Source organism: Chlorocebus sabaeus, chromosome 24 (assembly GCF_047675955.1).
Source record: "Chlorocebus sabaeus isolate Y175 chromosome 24, mChlSab1.0.hap1, whole genome shotgun sequence".
NCBI lineage: Eukaryota > Metazoa > Chordata > Mammalia > Primates > Cercopithecidae > Chlorocebus > Chlorocebus sabaeus.
Window position 1 is genome coordinate 36,511,451 of NC_132927.1, and position 25,318 is coordinate 36,536,768.

The following is a 25,318-nucleotide window of genomic DNA, read 5'->3' on the forward strand; positions in this document are numbered from 1 at the left end:
TTGGATCTAACAGGTATCTGGGTTTTCTGGGTTTTCATATCAGTCATAAGCCAGGTTATGTTCTTCAATTCATCTGGAGTATAAACGCAACATTCCGTTTTTATGATGGCGCAGGTCCTCCCTTGTGCTGCCGTAAATCTATCTAAAGCCATACAGTTTTGCAGCACAACTTTCCTCATAAGCATGACTTCCTTGTTTAGTGAGGAGATACTCATGCAGCTATCATTCAGGACCTTTTGGGTGTAATTCATTAAAGCCTCTATATGCCATATAACATCTTCAATACCTATCTGTGGTACAAAGATTCAAGCTAAGTGGTCATACCGTTGAAATACCAAATGTGTCCAACAAGATTGTAAATGGAAAAGGTTTGCTGGTTTTGGCAGGGTCTGAATTACTCATCCTTGTGCCCAAGCATAACCTAGGGAACATTGTCCTAACCACTCTGGAGGTAACCACGGCCATAAGTTAGTGCCACATAGCCAATATGTCCCATTTGGAGCTAGCCAATAAATACCTGGTCGTTGGCACCCCGTGAGTGGCATGCCATTCAATGTCTTGTAATATGATAGTGTGGTCACATCGTTTTCCAGGTGTCTACCCCGTATCTCTTGTACTGTTTGGACATAGGTCCTTGGTGTGATTTATTTGCTCCCAACACAAAGCATTTTGGCTGAGTTGGCCAAATGAAGCGGTGAGCCAGATAAATCAATACCAATTTAAAAGGTCTGTGTTGGCCGGGCGCAGTGTCTCACACCTGTAATCCCAGCACTTTGGGAGGCTGAGGCGGGCGGATCACGAGGTCAGGAGATCGAGACCATCCTTACTAACACAGTGAAACCCCGTGTCTACTAAAAATACAAAAAATTTGCCAGGCGTGCTGGCGGGTGCCTGTGGTCCCAGCTACTCAGGAGGCTGAGGCAGGAAAATGGCGTGAACCCAGGAGGCGGAGTTTGCAGTGAGCTGAGATGGTGCCACCGTACTCTAGCCTGGGCAACAGAGCGAGATTCCACCTCAAAAAAAAAGTCCTGTGTAACAAATAATTGTTCTTGCTGTACTGTATCCAAATAATTAAGCCAAGTATAATAAAGCAAGCCAGTCCTGCCATGACTTGGCTTTTAATAAATGGGAAACTGGAGAGAGAAAATTATGTTTCAAAAACTGTAGCACACCTGTTGTTAAATTCTAGTCTTGCCTAATGTTTTTCAATTTTTATTATTTTCTACAGTTTAAATTAAATTCTAATTTTTCTGGCTACAAGTTTCTAAATAAGTTGTGCTTTCTTAAAGCCCTATGAACTGAAAACTAGATGTTTTATCAGGTGCTGCCTCTAAGCCCCCCAACCATCACAGGAAGAAATCTCTTCACTGCTGGGCACTGACAACTAATAGCTGAGGGTGCCCGGAATCCTTCACCCCCATGTCTAGTGAGTCTACGGAACCAGGGTAATTGAGACAGTATCTTTTACAGGAATCAACTCCTGGATACATCACACTGGAGTCGAAGCCTGGAAAGCTGAGGAAGCAACCCCTGACAGCCCAAAGGAACGTCTTAAATATGATGGAAATTATTTACTATGCCACCCTTGTGGGAATTGCTTTACTCACTGTACTGTTTGCAGTAGGACTATATACTGTAGCACCCTCAGGGTGGAATATCTGACAGGGAATCTCAATTGCTGTAGCATTTTGCTTAATTATTATCCTCATAGAAGGAATAACGGTTACTAACAAAAAATAATACATGGGCCTTTGCAAACATGTGCCTCTGCCTCTCATTAGGTAGGGAATGTTGTTTCTATCTCAACCAATCAGGCCTAGTAAGAGACTCTGCTGAAAAACTTAAAGAAAGGACTAAAAAGCTAAGGGAATGCCAAAACAACCAAATAGTTTCTTTGTTTGGGAGCAGAATCATAGCATGGGTCACCCCATTCCTGGGCCCTCTCCTAATATGCCTAGGACTAATGTTCTTACCCTGCCTAGTTAACCTTTTTCAAAGATTTTTAACTGACAGAATCATGGCCATTTCACAGACAACTAACTACCCAAGAACATCTACAGATGGTGTTACTTCTGCAGTCAATGCAAGACTCAAAAATTGTCTATCCCCTTGTCAACAGGAAGTAGCCAGAAAGAACACACCGCCCCTCATCCTTTTTATAACTACAGGGTCTGGATTGACAGAGCAGGAGCATCGCCATTTTGGACGAAGACCAACATTTTAAGTTTCACCTTGATCAGAGTCCACCAAAGTCCAAAGGGCATTAGCCTTATAGCTAAGGTCAGCATGACCATAAATCATACATAACATCTCTGACCAGAAACATTCCAAACCCCTCCTGGACCAGAGACATGCCAGCCCCAACATGACCTTCCCTCTGGCTGGAGAGATGTCAGCCCCAGGATAACTTCCCCTCCGACCAGAGACATTCCAACACTGTCATAAGCTTCTCCCCCATGTAGAAACATTCCAAGCCTGTAATAAGCTCTGTCACCAATAAATACTCCTAGTCTGTAAGAGAGAGCTTTCCTGACTAAAATTGGCCAGAAGCCTCTCTCAGGTTTATTCTCCTAAACAAACCTGTCTTTGACTGTTGAGCCACTTTTTGTTTTTCTTTCCTCTTTAACTTACACTGTGATCTTATAGAACACTCTTACTCAAAAACCCTCCAAAAGTTCCTCCAAAAGTCTTGAATTTGAATACCATTTTATAGATCCAAAGAGATGTTAATGTGCTTGTTCCTTTTCAGTCTTTCTTTTCTAGTACTTGGGTAGACTTTCCTTTCACTGGTTGGGGAGGAGGGTGCTTACCATATAACTTGTAAACCAAAGCATGAAATGTATGTTTCGGTTTAAACACCAAAGTCTTTCGCCGGGTGCGGTGGCTCACGCCTGTATTCCCAGCACTTTGGGAGGACAAGGCGGGTAGATCGCCTGAGGTCAGGAGTTCAAGACCAGCCTGGTCAACATGGTGAAACCCTGTCTCTGCTAAAAATACAAAATTAGCTGAGCCTGGTGGTCCATACCTGTAATCCCAGCTACTCTGGAGGCTGAGGCAGGAGAATTCGCTTGAACCCGAGAGGCAGAGGTTGCAGTGAGCTGAGATCATGCCCTTGCACTCCAGCCTGGGCAACAAGAGTGAAACTCCGTCTCTAAAAAAAAAAAGTATTTCAAAAGACTCCAGAATTTAGCTGTTTATCCATGGAATAGCATTCAGTTAAGATTCCATAGAGTATTTTCAGGATTATAATGGTAGCTATCTTTGCATCTCTGAATTCCTACTGGTACCCTCAACAGATAGCACTTGGCTGTCAGATAGACTTCATGTGTGCATACTTTTTAGAATTGCGCTAGTAGTAGCAAGTGATTTTTATCCAGAGCAACTGAAAATTAAGTTCTTTCATATCATGCTTTTGAGTACTTAGGTGTATAGGCCAGTTTGTTTTCTTTGCCAGGTATAAAGTTTTCTGTTTTCCGAATTACAAAATGTGGTAATGCTTGGAAATGTAAAACTTTAGTATATTTCCTTGCAGATTTTGTAAAATATTTTTTAGGAACATGGATGAATACATTGTATTTATTATTGAAAGTTTGTCTAATTTTTAAACAAGCAGAAATTAGTTTTTCTTGACAAGTTTGAGTTTGTTTAATTTAGGTTATTTATAAATTAACTTTATGTTTCTTGCTTAATAATGAAAATGGAAAGACTTCCAGAATTGCTTCTACCAAAAACAGTTATTTGAAGGGAAAATGATATTTACTGGATTGTAACCTTTGGGTTAGAGAGAGCAGTATTATCACTGAGCACCTTGTAGGTACTCAAAAGTTTGTAACTAGAAGTTTAAATTGTGGGAAGTAATAATTTATCTTTTAGCTGTTTCTTCATAGAAGGAAGAGTAACACATTTGGCCTATAATTAATAACTATCAAAATTTAAATATTTAATCTTTTCTAGCATCTTCTAACAGTGCTTTAAGAAAAAGGTAATGGTCAGGTGCAGTGGCTCATGCCTGTAATCCCTAATTCCAGCACTTTGGGAGGCTGAGGCAGGCGGATCTCTTGAGGTTAGGAGTTTGAGACCAGCCTGGCCAATATAGTGAAACACCATCTCTACTGGGAAAAAAAAAAAAATAGCCGAGGGTAGTGGCTCATGCCTTTAGTCCCGGCTACTTGGGAGGCTGAGACATGAGAATCTCTTGAACCTAGGAGGCGGAGGTTAAAGTGAGCCAAGATCGTGTTACTGCACTCCAGCCTGGGCGACAGACTGAGACTGTCTCAAAAAAGAAAAGGAAAGAAAAGGACAAGGTAACATAGGAAAAAAAGAAAACCGTCATGTCAAAGAGTTAATGCCCTCCATATATGAAAAGTTCTTCCAAGTTCATAAGAAAAATGTTCAAAAATGATCACTTCAATAGAAAAATAGGCAAAGGACATGAAGAGCCAATTTACAAACAAAAAAAAAATAGCATTTATCTACATACACACACACACACACACACACACACACACACACATGCCCAAACATATATACATACACGTAATTTTTTTTTTTTTAAATTTTTGAGATGGAGTTGCAACTCTTGTTGCAGAGTGCAGTCTCGCCATTTTGGCTCACTACAACCTCCACCTCCTGAGTTCAAGTGATTCTCCCGCCTCAGCCTCCCAAGTAGCTGGAATTATAGGCACCCACCACCACGCCTGGCTAACCTTTGTATTTTTAGTAGAAATGGGGTTTGGCCACGTTGGCCAGACTGGTCTTGAACTCCTGATCTCAGGTGATCTGCCTGCCTCAGCCTCTCAAAGTGCTGGGATTACAGGCTTGAGCCACCGTGCCCTCCATAATTAATATTCTTAAACCATATTCATGAAACAATGATAGGATTTTGAGGACTCAGCTCTGATTTCTTAAATCTTGCCCAAATTCCTGTCTAAGGGGCCTAGAGAGTCATGCCCTACAAATCATAAATTCTCATCAGATGGATTTTATTTAACCCTATATATCTTGACTTACTTTCCAATCTGACTCTGGCATAATAAGGAAGAAAGTCAAAATGTTTTACCCAAAAATATATTTCCTTGCCATACCTTGAAATTGCCCTGCAAAGTCTCTTGTGGGAAAAATCCACATTCTTTAATGAGGATTTTTCCCCTTTCCCCTTTGTTTTCTTTCCTTCTTGTCCAGTTCCAAGAGATAATCAGCTAAGAGCCAGGCACCCTTTTAAGTCTGATAAGAAACATTTTACCACCTGCTGTCTGAAGTCTGCTGAGAGCTTCCTCTGCACAATAAAACTTAGTCTCCACAGTCCTTTATCTTAACCTGAACATTTCCTTTCTGTTGATCCCAGGTCTTCAGATAAACTCATCCTATTGTCAACCAGAAGATGTTTAAATTTACCTATAGTCTGGAAGCCCCTGCTTTGAGTTGTCCCGCCTTTCTAAACCAGACCAATGTATTTCTTAAATGTATTTGATGTCTTATGTCTCTCTAAAATATATATAACTAAGCTGTACCCCAACTACCTTGGGCACATGTTTTGAGGACCTCCTGAGGGTTGTGTCTGGGCTATGGTCACTCATATTTGGCTCAGAATAAATCTCTTAAAATATTCTATATAGTTCGACTTTTTTTCATCAACAATTTCATAAAAAGAAACACTCAGAGATTAAAGAAGAGCTCTTAGAAGTTAAAAAAGTGAACAAAGATTTGATAAATTTCTACAGATCTATTAGAAGATAGTCTCCTGAAAGTACAACAAAAATATAGTTAAGACAAATGCCTCAGTGCAGAAGTACTCCTTACTATCACCTTACCTGTTATGATGACTACTATCAAAAAGACAAAAGATGCGTGTTGGTGAGGATGTGGAGGAATTGGAACCCTTGTATGCTGGGTGGGAATGCAAAATTGTGCAGCCACTATGCCAAAACAGTAATGGAGGTTTCTGTTAAAAAAAAAAAAAAAAAAAAAAAAAAAAAAAAAAATCTAGCAATTTTGCTTTTGGGTATTTATACAAAGTAATAGAAATCAAGATAAAAGTGATACTTGCCGGTGGCTCACGCCTGTAATCCCAGCACTTTGGGAGGCTGAGGTGGGCGGATCACGAGGTCAGGAGATCGAGACCATCCTGGCTAACATGGTGAAACCCCGTCTCTACTAAAAATACAAAAAAATTAGCTGGGCGTGGTGGCGGGCGCCTGTAGTCCCAGCTACTCGGGAGGCTGAGGCAGGAGAATGGCGTGAACCCGGGAGGCAGAGCTTGCAGTGAGCTGAGACTACGCCACTGCACTCCAGCCTGGGCGACAGAGCAAGACAAAAAAAGAAAAAGAAAAAAAATTTAAAAAAAAGTGATACTTGCCCTCGCATGTTCATTGCAGCATTATTCAACTTAAATGTCCATCAACAGATAAATGGTTAAAGAAAATGTGGTATAGACAGACGATGGAATATTATTCAGCCTTAAAAAGAAAAAGGAAACCATGCCATATGTAACAACAGATGAACCTTGAAGGCATTATGATAAGTGAAGCCAGTCACAGAAGGACAACTACTACATTCCACTTATGTGAGGTATCTAAAATAGACAAACTCCAAATCAGTGAGTAGAATGGTGATTGCCAGAGAATTGGGGGAGGGAAAATGGGGAGTTGCTATTAAACAGGTATGAAGTTTTAATTATGCAAGATGAACAAGTTCTAGAGATCTGCTCTACAACATTGTGCCTGTAGCTGATAACACTGTATTGTACACTTAAATGTTTAACAGAGATCTCATGTTAGTGTTCCTACCGCAATAAAAAATCAAAATCCTAACAATACAGGAAGAAAGAGGGATTCAATAAATGAAATCAACCAATCAATAAAAATAATATGATAGATTTAAAAAAACTTTACCAAACAAAAATCAATCACTACAACTTCTCAAAATTTTTTTGTTGAACTTAGAGAAATATATATTTAATCCAAAAATGTGGCCACTTTTGGTTTTTTTTTTGTTTAACAGATTTTTAGCGTGGTGTTATATATGTCTGAGTTACATACAGTTTTGGTAACTAAGAATTCCTCTCAGTACATTGTCAAATTGATCTCTGTTTCTTATTCTTCTGAGTAATGCATAAGAAATACAACTCCCAAATAAAGCAACATTACTGTGGCTATTTCGTTGGCTCACTTTCATAGTAGTATATGAAGAAAGCCTATGGCTTAAATCAATGTTGCAATGTCATCTTTATCCCTTCGGTTCTCTTTTCATAGTTTCGTTTTTTTTCCTAAGTCTTGAGCCATTTTTAATTTGAATATTGTAGAGGTGGCATCCATACCAATGCATCAGTTCTTCTGGGAATTACTTGTCTTTCAGAACTACGTGCCAAATTCTCACTGGGGGAGTACATTTTAGTTATTGTGAATTTGTTTTCTATGCTAGTAATTCAGGTTAGCATTTAGAAGATTCCTCTTTATAAATGAAACTGTTGTCTCCTATAAATAAAATATTTTCAAATTCTTAAATATTTTTAAATGTTCCAGGATCTGTAATTAAAATTAAATGTCAACGGGTACCAGTGAATCATAATTTTTGTCTTCATACTTCCTTAATGAGTTGTTAGTATCCATCATGTAATCCTCTTTTATCCTTAAAAAGAAAATAGAAACACCCATACTTTAAATCAGTCTTTAGGTCTGATATGCTTGCTACCTGTCAAATTTCCCTGATAGTTTTTTGCTTGTGTACCTGTTCATGACATTCCTCCTTAACTGGCATACCCTTTCAGTTCTCGGTTTGGCTCAATCTTTAAGATCCTGTGGAATCCCAGGCCAGTGTTTCTTAAAGTAGTTTCGATAAAACATCAGTTACGTGATCTGTTATTAGATATCATGGAAAAAGTGGGTTCCAAGGTCAAATGAATTTGGAAAACTCAAATGACACATTTTAAGCAGACTTGCAGAAGTGTTTTTTTAATATCAAAGATCTCAAAATCTTTAATCTGCTAATATCCATTGTGACTCTTCAAGATGACAGTATAGTGTATAATTTTTCAAACTGCTTTGACTACAGACCCCTTTTCAGGATATATTCTGTGGGACACATGATCCTGTATCTTTCAACCTTTTAAAAATAGTTCACTCAAATCACCATACCAGTGTCCTCTCCCATGTTTCTTAGGCTTCTTGAGGGAACATACATTCTCTTTGTACTTCTTGGTCTGGTCTCACTCAATTCTTGATTTCTCCCACTTTATTTTGCCTCTTATGCCTACTGTTCTATGTCTGCCCTTCTTTCTCAGTATGAACTAGTTCTTCCTTTCCTGATGATGCAGGTTAAAGCATACTATGGGACAGGAAGCAAATTAAAATTGGACTTCTGACATCTTAAAATTCTCCAGTCATTTCCTTCACAGGAGAAACCCAGCCATATTTCTCCCTCAGGCTCATCCTGCTCCTGTGTCGCTATGTGGTATATTGATCTAGCCAGAATCTTCCCTGAACCAGTAATACTATGAATAGATAGTATTATTTGCTCCGTAAAAAATAAGATACTTTCCAAACATTTTAAAACTGAATAAACAGTTTATAGGCTTACTATTTTGAGTAGAGTAGGATATGCTGCAAGTTTTTGAAAATGGTAAATACGAGCAGGCGCGGTGGCTCACGCCTGTAATCCCAGTAGACGGAGATCATGAGGTCAGGAGTTCGAGACCAGCCTGACCAACATGGTGAAATCCCATCTCTACTAAAAATATAAAAATTAGCCAAGTGTGGTGGCACACACCTGTAATCCAAGCTACTCAGGAGGCTGAGGCAGGAGAATTGCTTGAACCCGGGAGGTAGAGGTTGCAGTGTTCTGAGATCACACCACTGCATTCCAGCCTGGGTGACAGAGCAAGACTCCATCTCAAAAAAAAAAAAAAAAGAAAGAAAGAAAATGGGAAATACTCCCAGCTTCCCTTTAAGACAGCAATATGACCTATTTTCCAACTTTAATTGTCTTATTTAGGCTGTATCATTAAAGTATTACATGCTTCTCCATGGAAAGGTATTTTGCTAAATATGGGGAATCAAGAATCTCAAGATGTGGCCTCTGTAGTTATCCGTTTTCACACTGCTGATAAAGACATACCCGAGACTGGGTTATTTATAAAGAAAAAGAGGTTTAATGTACTCAATTTCTCATGGCTGAGAAGGCCTCACGATCATGGTGGAAGGTGAAAGGCATGTCTTACGTGGCAGCAGACAAGAGAGAAAATAAGAACTGAGGCCGGGCGCGGGGGCTCAAGCCTGTAATCCCAGCACTTTGGGAGGCGGAGACGGGCGGATCACGAGGTCAGGAGATTGAGACCATCCTGGCTAACTGAGTGAAACCCCGTCTCTACTAAAAAAAAAAATACAAATAACTAGCCGGGCGAGGTGGCGGGCGCCTGTAGTCCCAGCTACTTGGGAGGTTGAGGCAGGAGAATGGCGTAAACCCGGGAGGCGGAGCTTGCAGTGAGCTGAGATCTGGCCACTGCACTCCAGCCTGGGCAACAGAGCGAGACTCCATCTCAACAAAAAAAAAAAAAAAAAAAAAAAAGAAAATAAGAACTGAGTGAAAGGGGTTTCCCCTTATAAAACCATCACATCTCGTGAGACTTACTCAATACCATAAGAACAGTATGGAGGAAACCACTCCCATGATTCAATTACCTCCCACAGGGTCCCTCCCACAACACCTGGGAATTATGGGAGCTACAATTCAAGATGAGATTTGGGTGGGGGAACCGCCAAACCGTATCAGCCCCTATGCCCAATAACATATTGCTAGAGAAAATAAATAAACCTGAAAAGATAAAATATAAAGAGGTGAACAATACAAGAAGTTACTCCATGCCGTATACTCATATATGTTACAAGGTTGAGTATCCTTTATCCAAAATCCTTGAGACCAGAAGTGTTTTGGATTTGGGTTTCCCCCCCCCCCCCCCCGATTTTGGAATGTTTACATTATACCAATTATCCAAAATCCTTGAGACCAGAAGTGTTTTGGATTTGGGTTCCCCCCCCCCCCCCCAGATTTTGGAATGTTTACATTATACCAATTATGCATCCCAAATCCAAAAATCAGAAATGCCCCGTTAAGCATCTCCTTTGAGCATCATGTTGGCACTTAAAAAGTTTCAACTTTTGGAGGATTTTGGATATTCAGATTTGTGATGTCCAACTTGTAGTATGTAGAACAAGCAGTGGTTTTGGTATACAGAGAGAAGAGATACTCAGCTACACCAAACTGCTCTGCAAAATTTTCAGAAATGTCTTAAAAGTTGTTTAATGTTACTAATTAGGGAAGGGAGGAGAGGACATCATCCTAGGCAAAGGAGAGAGTATGAGCTCAGTGGTACCCAGGAAGAAAAACACAGAACGTATATACAGGGTGTGAGGTTGAGAGTTCTGGAGGACATTTGGTAATTTGAAGAGATGTTAAATGTTACATATAAAAGACACACAGCTTAGTTAATATTCCTTCTGAAACTTTTTATATATATGCAAGCCATATACAGCAATCTATGTATATAGATGTATGTACTCTTTTTTGGATACAAATGGCATCAGTAGTGTGTTTATTTTACTTTTCAGTATATCATGGGCATCTTTCCATGTTTCCATAATAATAACGCTTCAGATATTGCACTGTTTGGAATATGATCACAGATTATTTCATCAAATGGATGAAAACATTTAAACAAAACTTTACAAAAGACCCAGAAATACTAACATGCAGATAGATAATCTGGTTTATAAAGTATCTTTACTTTCCCAGGAAGCCACTCTACCTTGTTTCTGAGTTATCTCAGTAGAGCCAGAAGGGCCAACTTTCACCTAACTCCTTGGGGAAATTTCAGGCACATCCACATTCTTCAAAATCCAGGCCATCCATCCAAGTTCATTTTCCTGTCTGATGGCATCTTCCATAGATAACTTATGTCAGAATGTTTATCCCCTCCCACAGGAGTGTGACCCTCCTTACCCATTGGCTTCTATAAGACAAAGTGGAATATTGTACACTGAGCCTGACGTCAGTGCAGGAGACAAGCTCGTACAAAGGGGAAGGAGGCACTCTTTCCATTCCCTAAGATTGACCAGTAGACCACTAACGTTCGATTTGGCCCTGTAGTTCTGTTATTTTGTGAGTATAGTCATCCCTTGGTGTCTGTGAAGGGTAAGTTCCAGGACCTCTCTCAGATACCAGAATCCAAGGATGTTCAAGTCTCTGATATAAAATGGTATCGTATATGCATATAACCTATGCACTTCCTCCCTGTACTTTAAATCATTTCTACATTACTTAGAATACCTAATACTATATAAATGCTATATAAATAGCTGTACTTTATTATTTAGGGAATAATAATGGGAAAAAAATCTGTACATGTTCAGTACAGATACAGTTATTTTCCTGACTATTTTGTCTGTGGTTGGTTGAATCCATGGATGCAGAACCCACAGACACAGAGGGCCAGCTGTACTTGCAGGGCTGTCCTGTGAGTTAAAAGCTGTGATTCATTCTATGCAGAACTAAGACCAATGACTGGAAGATGTAAGAAGATAGATGTTTACAATTTTTAAAACTCCATAGCGGTATAACAAAGAGGTGATCTAAGGTACTAATTCTTAAAGGTGACCCCCCAAACTTTTCATGCTGCCCCAAATTTCTCTCCAGAATTGATACTGGTTAGGTAGAACTGACTAGAGGAAAGATTATGTTTAAACTGACTGAAAGAAAGGTTATTTTAAGATGGCTTTAAATTTAATTTTTCCTTTCTAGCCTAACATGATCCACCAAAGTAATACTTTGCTAGCTGGTTTTGTGTAGGGTAACTGTTTTTCAGAATAAGCTGCAAAGATTAAGGAAAAGTTGAACTGAAGATAACTTACGTTATTTGATACTTAGATTTTATGGCTATTGAATAAAAGTAGCCTAAATTGATTTGAGTTGAAAGTATTGACATTTTGGACTTTCCATTGACCTCAGAATTTAAATATGTGAGTTAAAGTCTAATTCCAAATATTAGGTTATAAATGAATAAAGAATATGATTTTTTTAAAAAAAGAAATAAGGCTGAGCACAATGGCTCATGCCTGTAATCCCAGCACTTTGGTAGGCAAGGCAGGAGGATCACTTGAGCCCAGATACTCAAGACCAGCCTGGTGGGTAACATGGCAAAACCCCATCTCTACAAAAAATAAAAAGTTAGCCAGGCATAGGGGCATGTGCCTATAGTCCCAGCTACTCAGGAGGCTAATGTGGGAGGATCACTTGAGCTTGGGAGGTCAAGGCTGCAGTGAGCTGTGATCACGACAGTACTCTCCAGCTTGGGTGACAGAGTGATACCCTCTTTCAAAAAATAAAATAACTGAGCATATTTATTTTGTTTATAATATGTTATAAACAAACTAACACTAAGTTGCTATAAAACACTGTCAAGTATGTGTCAGGAAGGGGTCTGAGAAGTACAGTTATAAATCCTACCCTTGAAGGAAGTAAGGAGATAAAATAGTAGTGTGAGGTTTTTCCTCACAGGTTTTAAGTATGACATTTTCAAACAGTGACTTTTTTTTAATTTTTATTTTTTAGAAACTGCTGTGTTACAGAAAAGCATGTGACTTTCAGAATAATCCCGAGTGAGGATGAGTCCAGATGTGCCTCTACTGAATGATTACAAGCAGGACTTCTTTCTGAAGCGCTTTCCACAGACTGTCCTTGGAGGCCCTCGATTCAAATTAGGCTATTGTGCCCCTCCTTACATATATGTTAATCAAATTATTCTTTTTCTAATGCCATGGGTTTGGGGCGGAGTTGGAACACTTTTGTACCAGTTAGGCATCCTGAAAGACTATTACACAGCAGCACTTTCAGGTGGATTAATGCTTTTTACTGCATTTGTCATCCAGTTCACAAGTTTATACGCCAGAAACAAATCAGCAACAGTAGAAAGAATATTAGCCACGGATATCTTAGCAGAGGAGGATGAACATGAATTTACAAGTTGTGCTGGTGCTGAGACTGTCAAATTTCTCATTCCTGGCAAGAAATATGTAGTCAATACAGTTTTTCATTCTGTTCTTGCTGGATTAGCGTGTGGTCTTGGAACATGGTATCTGCTCCCAAATAGAATAACCTTGCTGTATGGCAGTACAGGAGGCACTGCTCTACTATTCTTCTTTGGATGGATGACATTATGTATAGGAGAATATTCATTAATTGTAAACACAGCTACAGAGACTGCAACTTTCCAAACACAGGATACTTATGAAATTACTCCTCTTATGAGACCTCTTTATATTTTTTTCTTTGTTTCTGTGGATCTGGCACACAGGTAAAAACCTACCAAATACTTTGTAACTTGCTTTGTTTTTAAGTATACAGAGTAAGAGAGCTCTCCTTTTAGTGTTACAAAAAAATGAATCCATGGATTAAAAATAAACCATTGGATGACAGGTTATTTTGATAATTATTCTTTCAGGATTAATCTCTGTAAAACATACTAACGCAATAGTTGAAATTTATTAAAGAGTTTTTTAAAAAACCCTTTTTGAGATAAGGAACTTTTCAATTTTGTGTTTCACTTTAAATAAGGAGCTTTGAGTTTTTAGGATAGCCTGGCTGAAACCTGTGTAAGGAGATGGAACTTTCCTGTGGGGGGAAAGGAAGAATTTAGAATTTATACACATAAGTATTATATAAAAATTGAGTGACTTTAAGACAAATAGAAAATTTATTTCTAATTTTGTGATAGCAACAATAGTAGAAGTAATATTGATTTTTTAAAAACCAACTTGTTACAGAAGAAAAGTAGGAAATAGTTTTTTAAGCAAACACGATTGTTCACAAAATTGTTTGATAACCCCTTTTACTTGCCTTTTCAAGTTTGACTTTTCTTTCTCTGTCTCTATAGATTGCAGCTTTCTTTTCTTAGGTTAGTGTCCAGGTAGATATGTTCAGGCATGTTACCTTGTGAATATTTGTGTCTCTCCAGAATTCATATATTACAGTCTTAAACCCCAATGTGATAGTATTTGGAGATGGGGCCTTTGGGAGGTAATTAGGTCATGAAGGTGGGTCCCTGGTATGATGGGACTAGTCCCCTTGTGAGAGGAGGTACCAGAGAGCTTGATCGCTCCCTCTCTGTGCCATCTAAGGACACACCAAGAAGGTGGCCACCTGCAAGCCAAAGAAGAGAGCTCTCACCAAAACCTGACCATACTGGCAGCCTGATCTTGGACTTCCAGCCTTCAGAACTGTGAGAAAATAAATTTCTGTTCTTTAAGCTACTCAGCCTATGGCATTTTGTTATGGCAGCCCGTGCTGATTAAGATTTTGCTACTAAGAAGTGGGATGCCTTTGTAACAAATACCTAAAGATGTGGAAATGGCTTTGTAACTGTTGGTAATGGATAGAGGCTGAAAGATTTTTTTGTTTCTTTGTTTTGTTTTGTTTTGTTTGAAATGGAGTTTTTGCTCCATCGCCCAGGCTGGGGTGCAGTGGCACAATCTCAGCTCACTGCCATCTCCGCCTCCTGGCTTCAAGTGATTCTCCTCCCTGAGCCTCCTGAACAGCTGCGTTTACAGACATGCGCCACCACACCTGGCTAATTTTCATATTTTTAGTAGAGACAGGGTTTCGCCATGTTGGCCAGGCTGGTCCCAAACTCCTGACCTCAAGTGATCCACTCGCCTCGGCCTCCCAAGTTCTGGGATTACAGGCTTGAGCCATCACGCCCAGCCAAGGCTAAAAGAGTTTTGATGTGCATGCTAGAAATATGGACATTAAGGGTGGTTCTGATGAAGTCTGAAGTCCCCTGAACCCAGAGGAAAGGTAGTCTTTGTTACAAAGTATCAAAGAACTTAGCTGAACTGTGTCCTAGTGTTTTGTGGAAGGTAGAACTTTAGAGCCATGAAGTTGGATACCTACGTAAGGAGAGTTCAAAGCAGTGTTGAAAGGAGCAGTTGGCTTCTCCTGACGGTTTCTAGTAAAATGTGAAAGGAGAGAGATGAATTGAAGAAGGGATTGTTAAGCAAGAAAAGGAACCAGAACTTGAAGATTTGGAAAATTTTCAGCCTGGATTATCCACATTGTAAAACATGAGAAAGCATATTCTGAAGAGAACACCAAAAGTGTGGGGCTGGACTGTCACTCAGTAAAGAGCTTTTGGCATTATATGAGTAGAAACACTGCCAGTTTGAATTGAAGTGGTTGGAGACAGGAAGTAATGAAGGCCGACAGTCAAACTTCTTCGATTTGACAGGATGTAATGATAGAACTGTTCACCTACAAACGTGCAGTATTCTTCTAGAAAAGGAGAAAATGATGCCAAAGGTGATTTAAGGGTCTTGAGGGCTACCACCTCAGTTTCAACAAGTCAGATAGCCTCTACCCAAAGCCTTGGGAGCAGTACTGAACTTCAGAGCCACAGAAGCAGTACCCTCACCTAGAGCAGTGGCAGTGACCTGCCACCCCAGTGGCCTGGATGGCAGAGTATGGAACCAAACAGAATTATTCTCAAGCTCTTAGATCTATTGGAATTTGCCTTGCTAGGTTTTGACTTTCTTGGGATCATCACCCTTTTTTTCCTGTTTCTCCTATTGGAGTGGGGATGTCTCTTCTATACCTGCCCTACCCTTGGATTTTGGAAGCACATAACTCATCTGGTTTCACAGGTTCACAGCTGGAGAGGAATTTTGCTTCAGGATGGATTGTACGTAGGTCTCATCCATATCTGATTTAGATGAGACTTTGGACTTTAGCCATCGGAGTTAATGCTAGAATGAGTGAAGACTTTGGGGGATATGGGGATGGAATGAATGTATTTTGCATTTGAAAAGGACATGAGTTTTGAGGGGCCAGGGATGGAATGTTATAGACTAATTGTGTTCCCTCAAAAATGTTTACGTTGAAGCCCTAACCCCCAATGTGATGGTATCTGGAGATGGGCCTCTGGGAGGTAGTTTATGAAGGTGAGACCCTAGTCTGATAGGATAGTGCCCTTAGGTGTCTCTCTTTTTGCCACATAAAGACACAGCAAAAAGGCAGCCATGTGTAAGCCAGGAAGAGAGTCCTCACCAGAACCTGACTATACTGGCAGCCTGGTCTTGTACTTGTAGCCCCCAGAACTGTTAGAAAATAAATTTCTGGGGGGGGCGGAGCAAGATGGCCGAATAGGAACAGCTCCAGTCTCCAACTCCCAGCGCGAGCGACACAGAAGACCAGCGATTTCTGCATTTTCAACTGAGGTACTGGGTTCATCTCACTGGGGAGTGCCAGACGATCGGTGCTGGTCAGCTGCTGCAGCCCGACCAGCGAGAGCTGAAGCAGGGTGAGGCATTGCCTCACCTGGAAAGCGCAAGGGGGAAGGGAATCCCTTTTCCTAGCCAGGGGAACTGAGACACACAACACCTGGAAAATCGGGTAACTCCCACCCCAAAACTGCGCTTTAAGCAAACAGGCACACCAGGAGATCGTATCCCACACCTGGCCGGGAGGGTCCCACACCCACGGAGCCTCCCTCATTGCTAGCACAGCAGTCTGTGATCTACCGGCAAGGCAGCAGCGAGGCTGGGGGAGGGGCGCCCGCCATTGCTGAGGCTTAAGTAGGTAAACAAAGCTGCTGGGAAGCTCGAACTGGGTGGAGCTCACAGCAGCTCAAGGAAACCTGCCTGTCTCTGTAGACTCCACCTCTGGGGACAGGGCACAGTAAACAATAACAAACGCAGCAGCTCTGCAGACGCAAACGACTCTGTCTGACAGCTTTGAAGAGAGCAGTGGATCTCCCAACACGGAGGTTGAGATCTGAGAAGGGACAGACTCCCTGCTCAAGTGGGTCCCTGACCCCTGAGTAGCCTAACTGGGAGACATCCCCCACTAGGGGCAGTCTGACACCCCACACCTCATAGGGTGGAGTACACCCCTGAGAGGAAGATTCCAAAGCAAGAATCAGACAGGTACACTCGCTGTTCAGAAATATTCTATCTTCTGCAGCCTCTGCTGCTGATACCCAGGCAAACAGGGTCTGGAGTGGACCTCAAGCAATCTCCTACAGCTACAACCTACAGCTGAGGATCCTGACTGTTAGAAGGAAAGCTATCAAACAGGAAGGACACCTACACCAAAACCCCATCAGTACATCACCATCATCAAAGACCAGAGGCAGATAAAACCACAAAGATGGGGAAAAAGCAGGGCAGAAAAGCTGGAAATTCAAAAAATAAGAGCGCATCTCCCCCAGCAAAGGAGCGCAGCTCATCGCCAGCAACGGATCAAAGCTGGACGGAGAATGACTTTGACGACATGAGAGAAGAAGGCTTCAGTCCATCAAATTTCTCAGAGTTAAAGGAGGAATTACGTACCCAGCGCAAAGAAACTAAAAATCTTGAAAAAAAAAGTGGAAGAATTGATGGCTAGAGTAATTAATGCAGAGAAGCTCACAAACGAAATGAAAGAGACGAAAACCATGGCACGAGAAATACGTGACAAATGCACAAGCTTCAGTAACCGACTCGATCAACTGGAAGAAAGAATGTCAGCGATGGAGGATCAAATGAATGAAATGAAGCGAGAAGAAAAACCAAAAGAAAAAAGAAGAAAAAGAAATGAACAAAGCCTGCAAGAAGTATGGGATTATGTAAAAAGACCAAATCTACGTCTGATTGGGGTGCCTGAAAGTGAGGGGGAAAATGGAACCAAGTTGGAAAACACTCTTCAGGATATCATCCAGGAGAACTTCCCCAACCTAGTAGGGCAGGCCAACATTCAAATCCAGGAAATACAGAGAACGCCACAAAGATACTCCTCGAGAAGAGCAACTCCAAGACACATAATTGCCAGATTCACCAAAGTTGAAATGAAGGAAAAAATCTTAAGGGCAGCCAGAGAGAAAGGTCGGGTTACCCACAAAGGGAAGCCCATCAGACTAACAGCAGATCTCTCGGCAGAAACTCTTCAAGCCAGAAGAGAGTGGGGGCCAATATTCAACATTCTTAAAGAAAAGAATTTTAAACCCAGAATTTCATATCCAGCCAAACTAAGTTTCATAAGTGAAGGAGAAATAAAATCCTTTACAGATAAGCAAATGCTTAGAGATTTTGTCACCACTAGGCCTGCCTTACAAGAGACCCTGAAGGAAGCACTAAACATGCAAAGGAACAACTGGTACCAGCCATTGCAAAAACATGCCAAAATGTAAAGACCATCAAGGCTAGGAAGAAATTGCATCAACTAACGAGCAAAATAACCAGTTAATATCATAATGGCAGGATCAAGTTCACACATAACAATCTTAACCTTAAATGTAAATGGACTAAATGCTCCAATTAAAAGACACAGACTGGCAAACTGGATAAAGAGTCAAGACCCATCAGTCTGCTGTATTCAGGAGACCCATCTCACACGCAGAGACATACATAGGCTCAAAATAAAGGGATGGAGGAAGATTTACCAAGCAAATGGAGAACAAAAAAAAGCGGGGGTTACAATACTAGTCTCTGATAAAACAGACTTTAAACCATCAAAGATCAAAAGAGACAAAGAAGGCCATTACATAATGGTAAAGGGATCAATTCAACAGGAAGAGCTAACTATCCTAAATATATATGCACCCAATACAGGAGCACCCAGATTCATAAAGCAAGTCCTTAGAGACTTACAAAGAGACTTAGACTCCCATACAATAATAATGGGAGACTTCAACACTCCACTGTCAACATTAGACAGATCAAAGAGACAGAAAGTTAACAAGGATATCCAGGAATTGAACTCATCTCTGCAGCAAGCAGACCTAATAGACATCTATAGAACTCTCCACCCCAAATCAACAGAATATACATTCTTCTCAGCACCACATCGTACTTACTCCAAAATTGACCACGTAATCGGAAGTAAAGCACTCCTCAGCAAATGTACAAGAACAGAAATTATAACAAACTGTCTCTCAGACCACAGTGCAATCAAACTAGAACTCAGGACTAAGAAACTCAATCAAAACCGCTCAACTACATGGAAACTGAACAACCTGCTCCTGAATGACTACTGGGTACATAACGAAATGAAGGCAGAAATAAAGATGTTCTTTGAAACCAATGAGAACAAAGATACAGCATACCAGAATCTCTGGGACACATTCAAAGCAGTGTGTAGAGGGAAATTTATAGCACTAAATGCCCACAAGAGAAAGCAGGAAAGATCTAAAATTGACACTCTAACATCGCAATTAAAAGAACTAGAGAAGCAAGAGCAAACACATTCGAAAGCTAGCAGAAGGCAAGAAATAACTAAGATCAGAGCAGAACTGAAGGAGATAGAGACACAAAAAACCCTCCAAAAAATCAATGAATCCAGGAGTTGGTTTTTTGAAAAGATCAACAAAATTGACAGACCACTAGCAAGACTAATAAAGAAGAAAAGAGAGAAGAATCAAATCGACGCAATTAAAAATGATAAAGGGGATATCACCACCGACCCCACAGAAATACAAACTACCATCAGAGAATACTATAAACACCTCTACGCAAATAAACTGGAAAGTCTAGAAGAAATGGATAATTTCCTGGACACTTACACTCTTCCAAGACTAAACCAGGAAGAAGTTGAATCCCTGAATAGACCAATAGTAGGCTCTGAAATTGAGGCAATAATTAATAGCCTACCAACCAAAAAAAGTCCAGGACCAGATGGATTCACAGCTGAATTCTACCAGAGGTACAAGGAGGAGCTGGTACCATTCCTTCTGAAACTATTCCAATCAATAGAAAAAGAGGGAATCCTCCCTAACTCATTTTATGAGGCCAACATCATCCTGATACCAAAGCCTGGCAGAGACACAACAAAAAAAGAGAATTTTAGACCAATATCCCTGATGAACATCGATGCAAAAATCCTCAATAAAATACTGGCAAACCGGATTCAGCAGCACATCAAAAAGCTTATCCACCATGATCAAGTGGGCTTCATCCCTGGGATGCAAGGCTGGTTCAACATTCGCAAATCAATAAACATAATCCAGCATATAAACAGAACCAAAGACAAGAACCACATCATTATCTCAATAGATGCAGAAAAGGCTTTTGACAAAATTCAACAGCCCTTCATGCTAAAAACGCTCAATAAATTCGGTATTGATGGAACGTACCTCAAAATCATAAGAGCTATTTATGACAAACCCACAGCCAATATCATACTGAATGGGCAAAAACTGGAAAAATTCCCTTTGAAAACTGGCACAAGACAGGGATGCCCTCTCTCACCACTCCTATTCAACATAGTGTTGGAAGTTCTGGCTAGGGCAATCAGGCAAGAGAAAGAAATGAAGGGGATTCAGTTAGGAAGAGAAGAAGTCAAATTGTCCCTGTTTGCAGACGACATGATTGTATATTTAGAAAACCCCGTTGTCTCAGCCCAAAATCTCCTTAAGCTGATAAGCAACTTCAGCAAAGTCTCAGGATACAAAATTAATGTGCAAAAATCACAAGCATTCTTATACACCAGTGACAGTCAAACAGAGAGCCAAATCAGGAATGAACTTCCATTCACAATTGCTTCAAAGAGAATAAAATACCTAGGAATCCAACTTACAAGGGATGTAAAGGACCTCTTCAAGGAGAACTACAAACCACTGCTCAGTGAAATCAAAGAGGACACAAACAAATGGAAGAACATACCATGCTCATGGATAGGAAGAATCAATATCGTGAAAATGGCCATACTGCCCAAGGTAATTTATAGATTCAATGCCATCCCCATCAAGCTACCAATGAGCTTCTTCACAGAATTGGAAAAAACTGCTTTAAAGTTCATATGGAACCAAAAAAGAGCCCGCATCTCCAAGACAATCCTAAGTCAAAAGAACAAAGCTGGAGGCATCACGCTACCTGACTTCAAACTATACTACAAGGCTACAGTAACCAAAACAGCATGGTACTGGTACCAAAACAGAGATATAGACCAATGGAACAGAACAGAGTCCTCAGAAATAATACCACACATCTACAGCCATCTGATCTTTGACAAACCTGAGAGAAACAAGAAATGGGGAAAGGATTCCCTATTTAATAAATGGTGCTGGGAAAACTGGCTAGCCATAAGTAGAAAGCTGAAACTGGATCCTTTCCTTACTCCTTATACGAAAATTAATTCAAGATGGATTAGAGACTTAAATGTTAGACCTAATACCATAAAAATCCTAGAGGAAAACCTAGGTAGTACCATTCAGGACATAGGCATGGGCAAAGACTTCATGTCTAAAACACCAAAAGCAACGGCAGCAAAAGCCAAAATTGACAAATGGGATCTCATTAAACTAAAGAGCTTCTGCACAGCAAAAGAAACTACCATCAGAGTGAACAGGCAACCTACAGAATGGGAGAAAATTTTTGCAATCTACTCATCTGACAAAGGGCTAATATCCAGAACCTACAAAGAACTCAAACAAATTTACAAGAAAAAAACAACCCCATCAAAAAGTGGGCAAAGGATATGAACAGACATTTCTCAAAAGAAGACATTCATACAGCCAACAGACACATGAAAAAATGCTCATCATCACTGGCCATCAGAGAAATGCAAATCAAAACCACAATGAGATACCATCTCACAGCAGTTAGAATGGCGATCATTAAAAAGTCAGGAAACAACAGGTACTGGAGAGGATGTGGAGAAATAGGAACACTTTTACACTGTTGGTGGGATTGTAAACTAGTTCAACCATTATGGAAAACAGTATGGCGATTCCTCAAGGATCTAGAACTAGATGTACCATATGACCCAGCCATCCCATTATTAGGTATATACCCAAAGGATTATAAATTATGCTGCTATAAAGACACATGCACACGTATGTTTATTGCAGCACTATTCACAATAGCAAAGACTTGGAATCAACCCAAATGTCCATCAGTGACAGATTGGATTAAGAAAATGTGGCACATATACACCATGGAATACTATGCAGCCATAAAAAAGGATGAGTTTGTGTCCTTTGTAGGGACATGGATGCAGCTGGAAACCATCATTCTCAGCAAACTATCACAAGAACAGAAAACCAAACACCACATGTTCTCACTCATAGGCGGGAACTGAACAATGAGATCACTTGGACTCGGGAAGGGGAACATCACACACCGGGGCCTATCATGGGGAGGGGGGAGGGGGGAGGGATTGCATTGGGAGTTATACCTGATGTAAATGACGAGTTGATGGGTGCAGCACACCAACATGGCACAAGTATACATATGTAGCAAACCTGCACGTTGTGCACATGTACCCTACAACTTGAAGTTTAATAATAATAAATAAATTTATAAAAAAAAAAAGAAAGAAAATAAATTTCTGTTGTTGAAGCCACTCAGTCTGTGGTATTTTGTTATGGCAACCCAAGCTGATTAAGACAAGGCATTTTAAAATATTAAGTCAGTTTGGGCACTGAAACTGACCTCTTCTTGGGTGTCTGTTTGCAATTTCTTAACTTTTTTTTTTTTTTTTTTTTTTTGAGATGGAGTCTCGCTCTGTCATCCAGGCTGGAGTGCAGTGGCGCGATCTCGGCTCACTGCAAGCTCCGCCTCCCGGGTTCACGCCATTCTCCTGCCTCAGCCTCCCGAGTAGCTGGGACTACAGACGTCCGCCACCGCGCCCGACTAATTTTTTGTATTTTTAGTGGATACGGGGTTTCACCATATTAGCCAGGATGGTCTCGATCTCCTGACCTCGTGATCCGCCCGTCTCGGCCTCCTAAAGTGCTGGGATTATAGGCGTGAGGCACCGCGCCCGGCCGATTTCTTAACTTTTAATCTCTTCTAGTTACACTGCATTTATGAACCAGAGGGCAGTGTAATGCCCATGTAATTCTTCACCTAACCAAAACTGTAAGGGGAGGATTAATAAACAGGAAATCCATTTATAATTGGTTTCTTAATACCACCACCATTTACTGACTATAAAATATATTCCAGTTAAATACTTGGTTTTGGAAAGTTAGTAAAATTGAATTTAAGTGTGTGTATGTACATGATTGCCTTTAAAATATTTAAAATTTATAAGGTGGTTATTTTCAGAATACAAATTATTGAGTTACTGTCTCCGTATCCCATTTCTGAGATCAGAAATTGAATGCCTGATGTAATCTTTGGATTCAAAATGATGTCCTAAGTTCTTTAATTTTAAGAAAGAATCTTTTAATTTAGTTTTCCTAACATTATGCATTACTCATTTCTAAAAGTACATAAAAGGTTTTTTACTAAAATCTTGTTGGATTTAATACACAGTTTTAATGTTTAAGATTTGATAATTACAAAGTTATTTGTTGTTTTTTTAACTGTAACTAAAAAGACAAGGCCAGTCCCCACATCTATTTTTAGAGAAGAAAATGACTATTTTATCCAGAAAAACTACCTCCGGTTTCACTTTTGATTCAGAAAATAATAGAATTGAGATCACCTCTAGACAATAGGTGTGATACTGCAGCCAAATGATGTATGAAATGCATGGACTCTTCAAATTTGGCCAGTTGACAGGTAAATTGTTTCTTAGTTTTATTTCAGAAGATACGAAAGGAAGCGGAAGAGGTGAACCCCACAACGTGGTAATCTTTTCCTTCCCCATTCTTTACCTAGTACAGTTGTGTAATAATACTTTTAAATGAGTTTTTCTGTGCATTTTAATTTTTATTAAAAACATTATATCTCCAGTGCTTAGCTCAGACACTCGGGAATTGTTTGAATGAATGATACACATGTACATCATCTTAGCCACTGTAGAAAACATCTTTTTTCTTGACATGTGGATCTTAGTGAGTGTGCAAAATTTGAAACATTTTTATAGCTGTTAGGTTCCAAACTAAGTTGGAAGGGCTGAGATTTTTTTTACCTTAGAACATTTTTATTATATTATCAGAAATATTATAATTTAAATGTTTTTCCATATTAAAGAATTAACCACAATAATCCATTCGGAGCTAAGTCCTATATACAGGAAAATAATCACAATGTTTGATTACTTCAATTATGTTATCCTTGAATATAAATACTTTACTTTGCCATCGCTTGTTGTTAAAGGACCAAAAGAGATTTAGGGGTAGAATCTAGTTTTGATAAAAGGTTTCATGAGCGCACGTTCTTTTTACACAAATTATCCTATTCTTGATAGAGGGGTGTCATCTTGGGGAAAAAATAAAAAGACTGTACCAATCTCCATGTTTTCCTTGACCTTCCTGTGGCTTACTATGTATGTATGGTTTGATTTTCTTGATTTTTTTGTTACTTGAATGGTTTCTACTCAGAATGAAATGAATTTTATTTTATAAAAAAGTATTGTCCTCTAATTTAGTATCACACTGTTAATCTTGTGTTCATTAATTCTCTACTTATAAAAATTTGAAGGGCATACATTATGAGGCAGAGCACATTAGTTGGCATAGTCCTGACATCTGTGTGAGCAAACATACAATGCCATTACTATATTATATCCATAGTTGCTGTACATTTGCTTTGGGATTGTCAGCATATGCTTAAGTGGATAATTATTTCAGAAATTGTCTTTCTTTATTGTTATTTATTTATTTTTTGATACGGAGTTTTGCTCTTGTTGACCAGGCTGAAGTGCAATTGTGCGATCTCGGTTGACTAGAACCTCTGCCTCCTGGGTTCAAGCAATTCTCCTGCCTCAGCCTCCCAAGTAGCTGGGATTACAGGCGCCCACCACCATGCCCAGCTAATTTTTGTATTTTTAGTAGAGATGGGGTTTCGCCATGTTGGCCAGGCTGGTCTCGAACTCCTGACCTCAGGTGATCCACCCACCTTGGCCTCCCAAAGTGCTGGGATTACAGGTGTGAGCCACTGTGCCCGGCCCCAGAAATTGTCTTTCTCCTCAACTTGGATTCCCAGTAGTTCGGGTATTCAAGTACAATTATGCCGTAAGTTTTGAGACTTTGTTGTCTTTTGAAAGTTATCTTTGGAACCCCAGAAGTACTCTGACCTTATTGGTCTCTGGACACAGTGTTTGATTAGCGTTATTTTTTAAAACATTCATAATATATTGATAATATGTATAGTCCTGTGCTTTAAAATTAAATTATTTGAAGCAGTTTGATGATGGTACATTTAACTGTTAAGTGCTGTGCCAAGTTTGAGTTTTTCCACTTAAGGTAGAGGTAGTCACTCCTTTATGAGGAGATTGTAATGTGCAAGTTTGTGTTCTCAAATTCATACCACTGCTTATGCAAAATGGAACAGTGCTGTAAATGCTAGTTAAGTTGTTAGGTTAACCTGCAGAGATACAGTCATAACCTGAATTGCTCATTTCTGATATTAAC

At 39.9% G+C, this 25,318-nt stretch overlaps 1 protein-coding gene across 6 annotated transcripts in view; it reads left to right on the forward strand.

The window, feature by feature from the left end:
* The window catches only part of PCNX4 (pecanex 4), a 58,243-nt gene that overhangs the window by 4,150 nt on the left and 28,775 nt on the right, over positions 1-25,318 (forward strand). For 3 of the 6 annotated variants that reach the window (XR_012090977.1, XM_007986834.3, XM_007986836.3), the window contains exon 2: positions 12,601-13,342. The exons of 2 other annotated variants lie outside the window; for them this stretch is intronic. Coding sequence is in view for 3 of the 4 variants with exons in the window: in XM_007986834.3 (XP_007985025.2) it covers positions 12,654-13,342 (689 nt within the window). In the remaining variant the exon portion in view is untranslated. Of the gene's footprint in view, positions 1-1,470; positions 6,568-12,600; positions 13,343-25,318 lie in introns of all 6 variants that reach the window. One more of the 6 variants, XM_073011053.1, reaches the window with a different exon arrangement.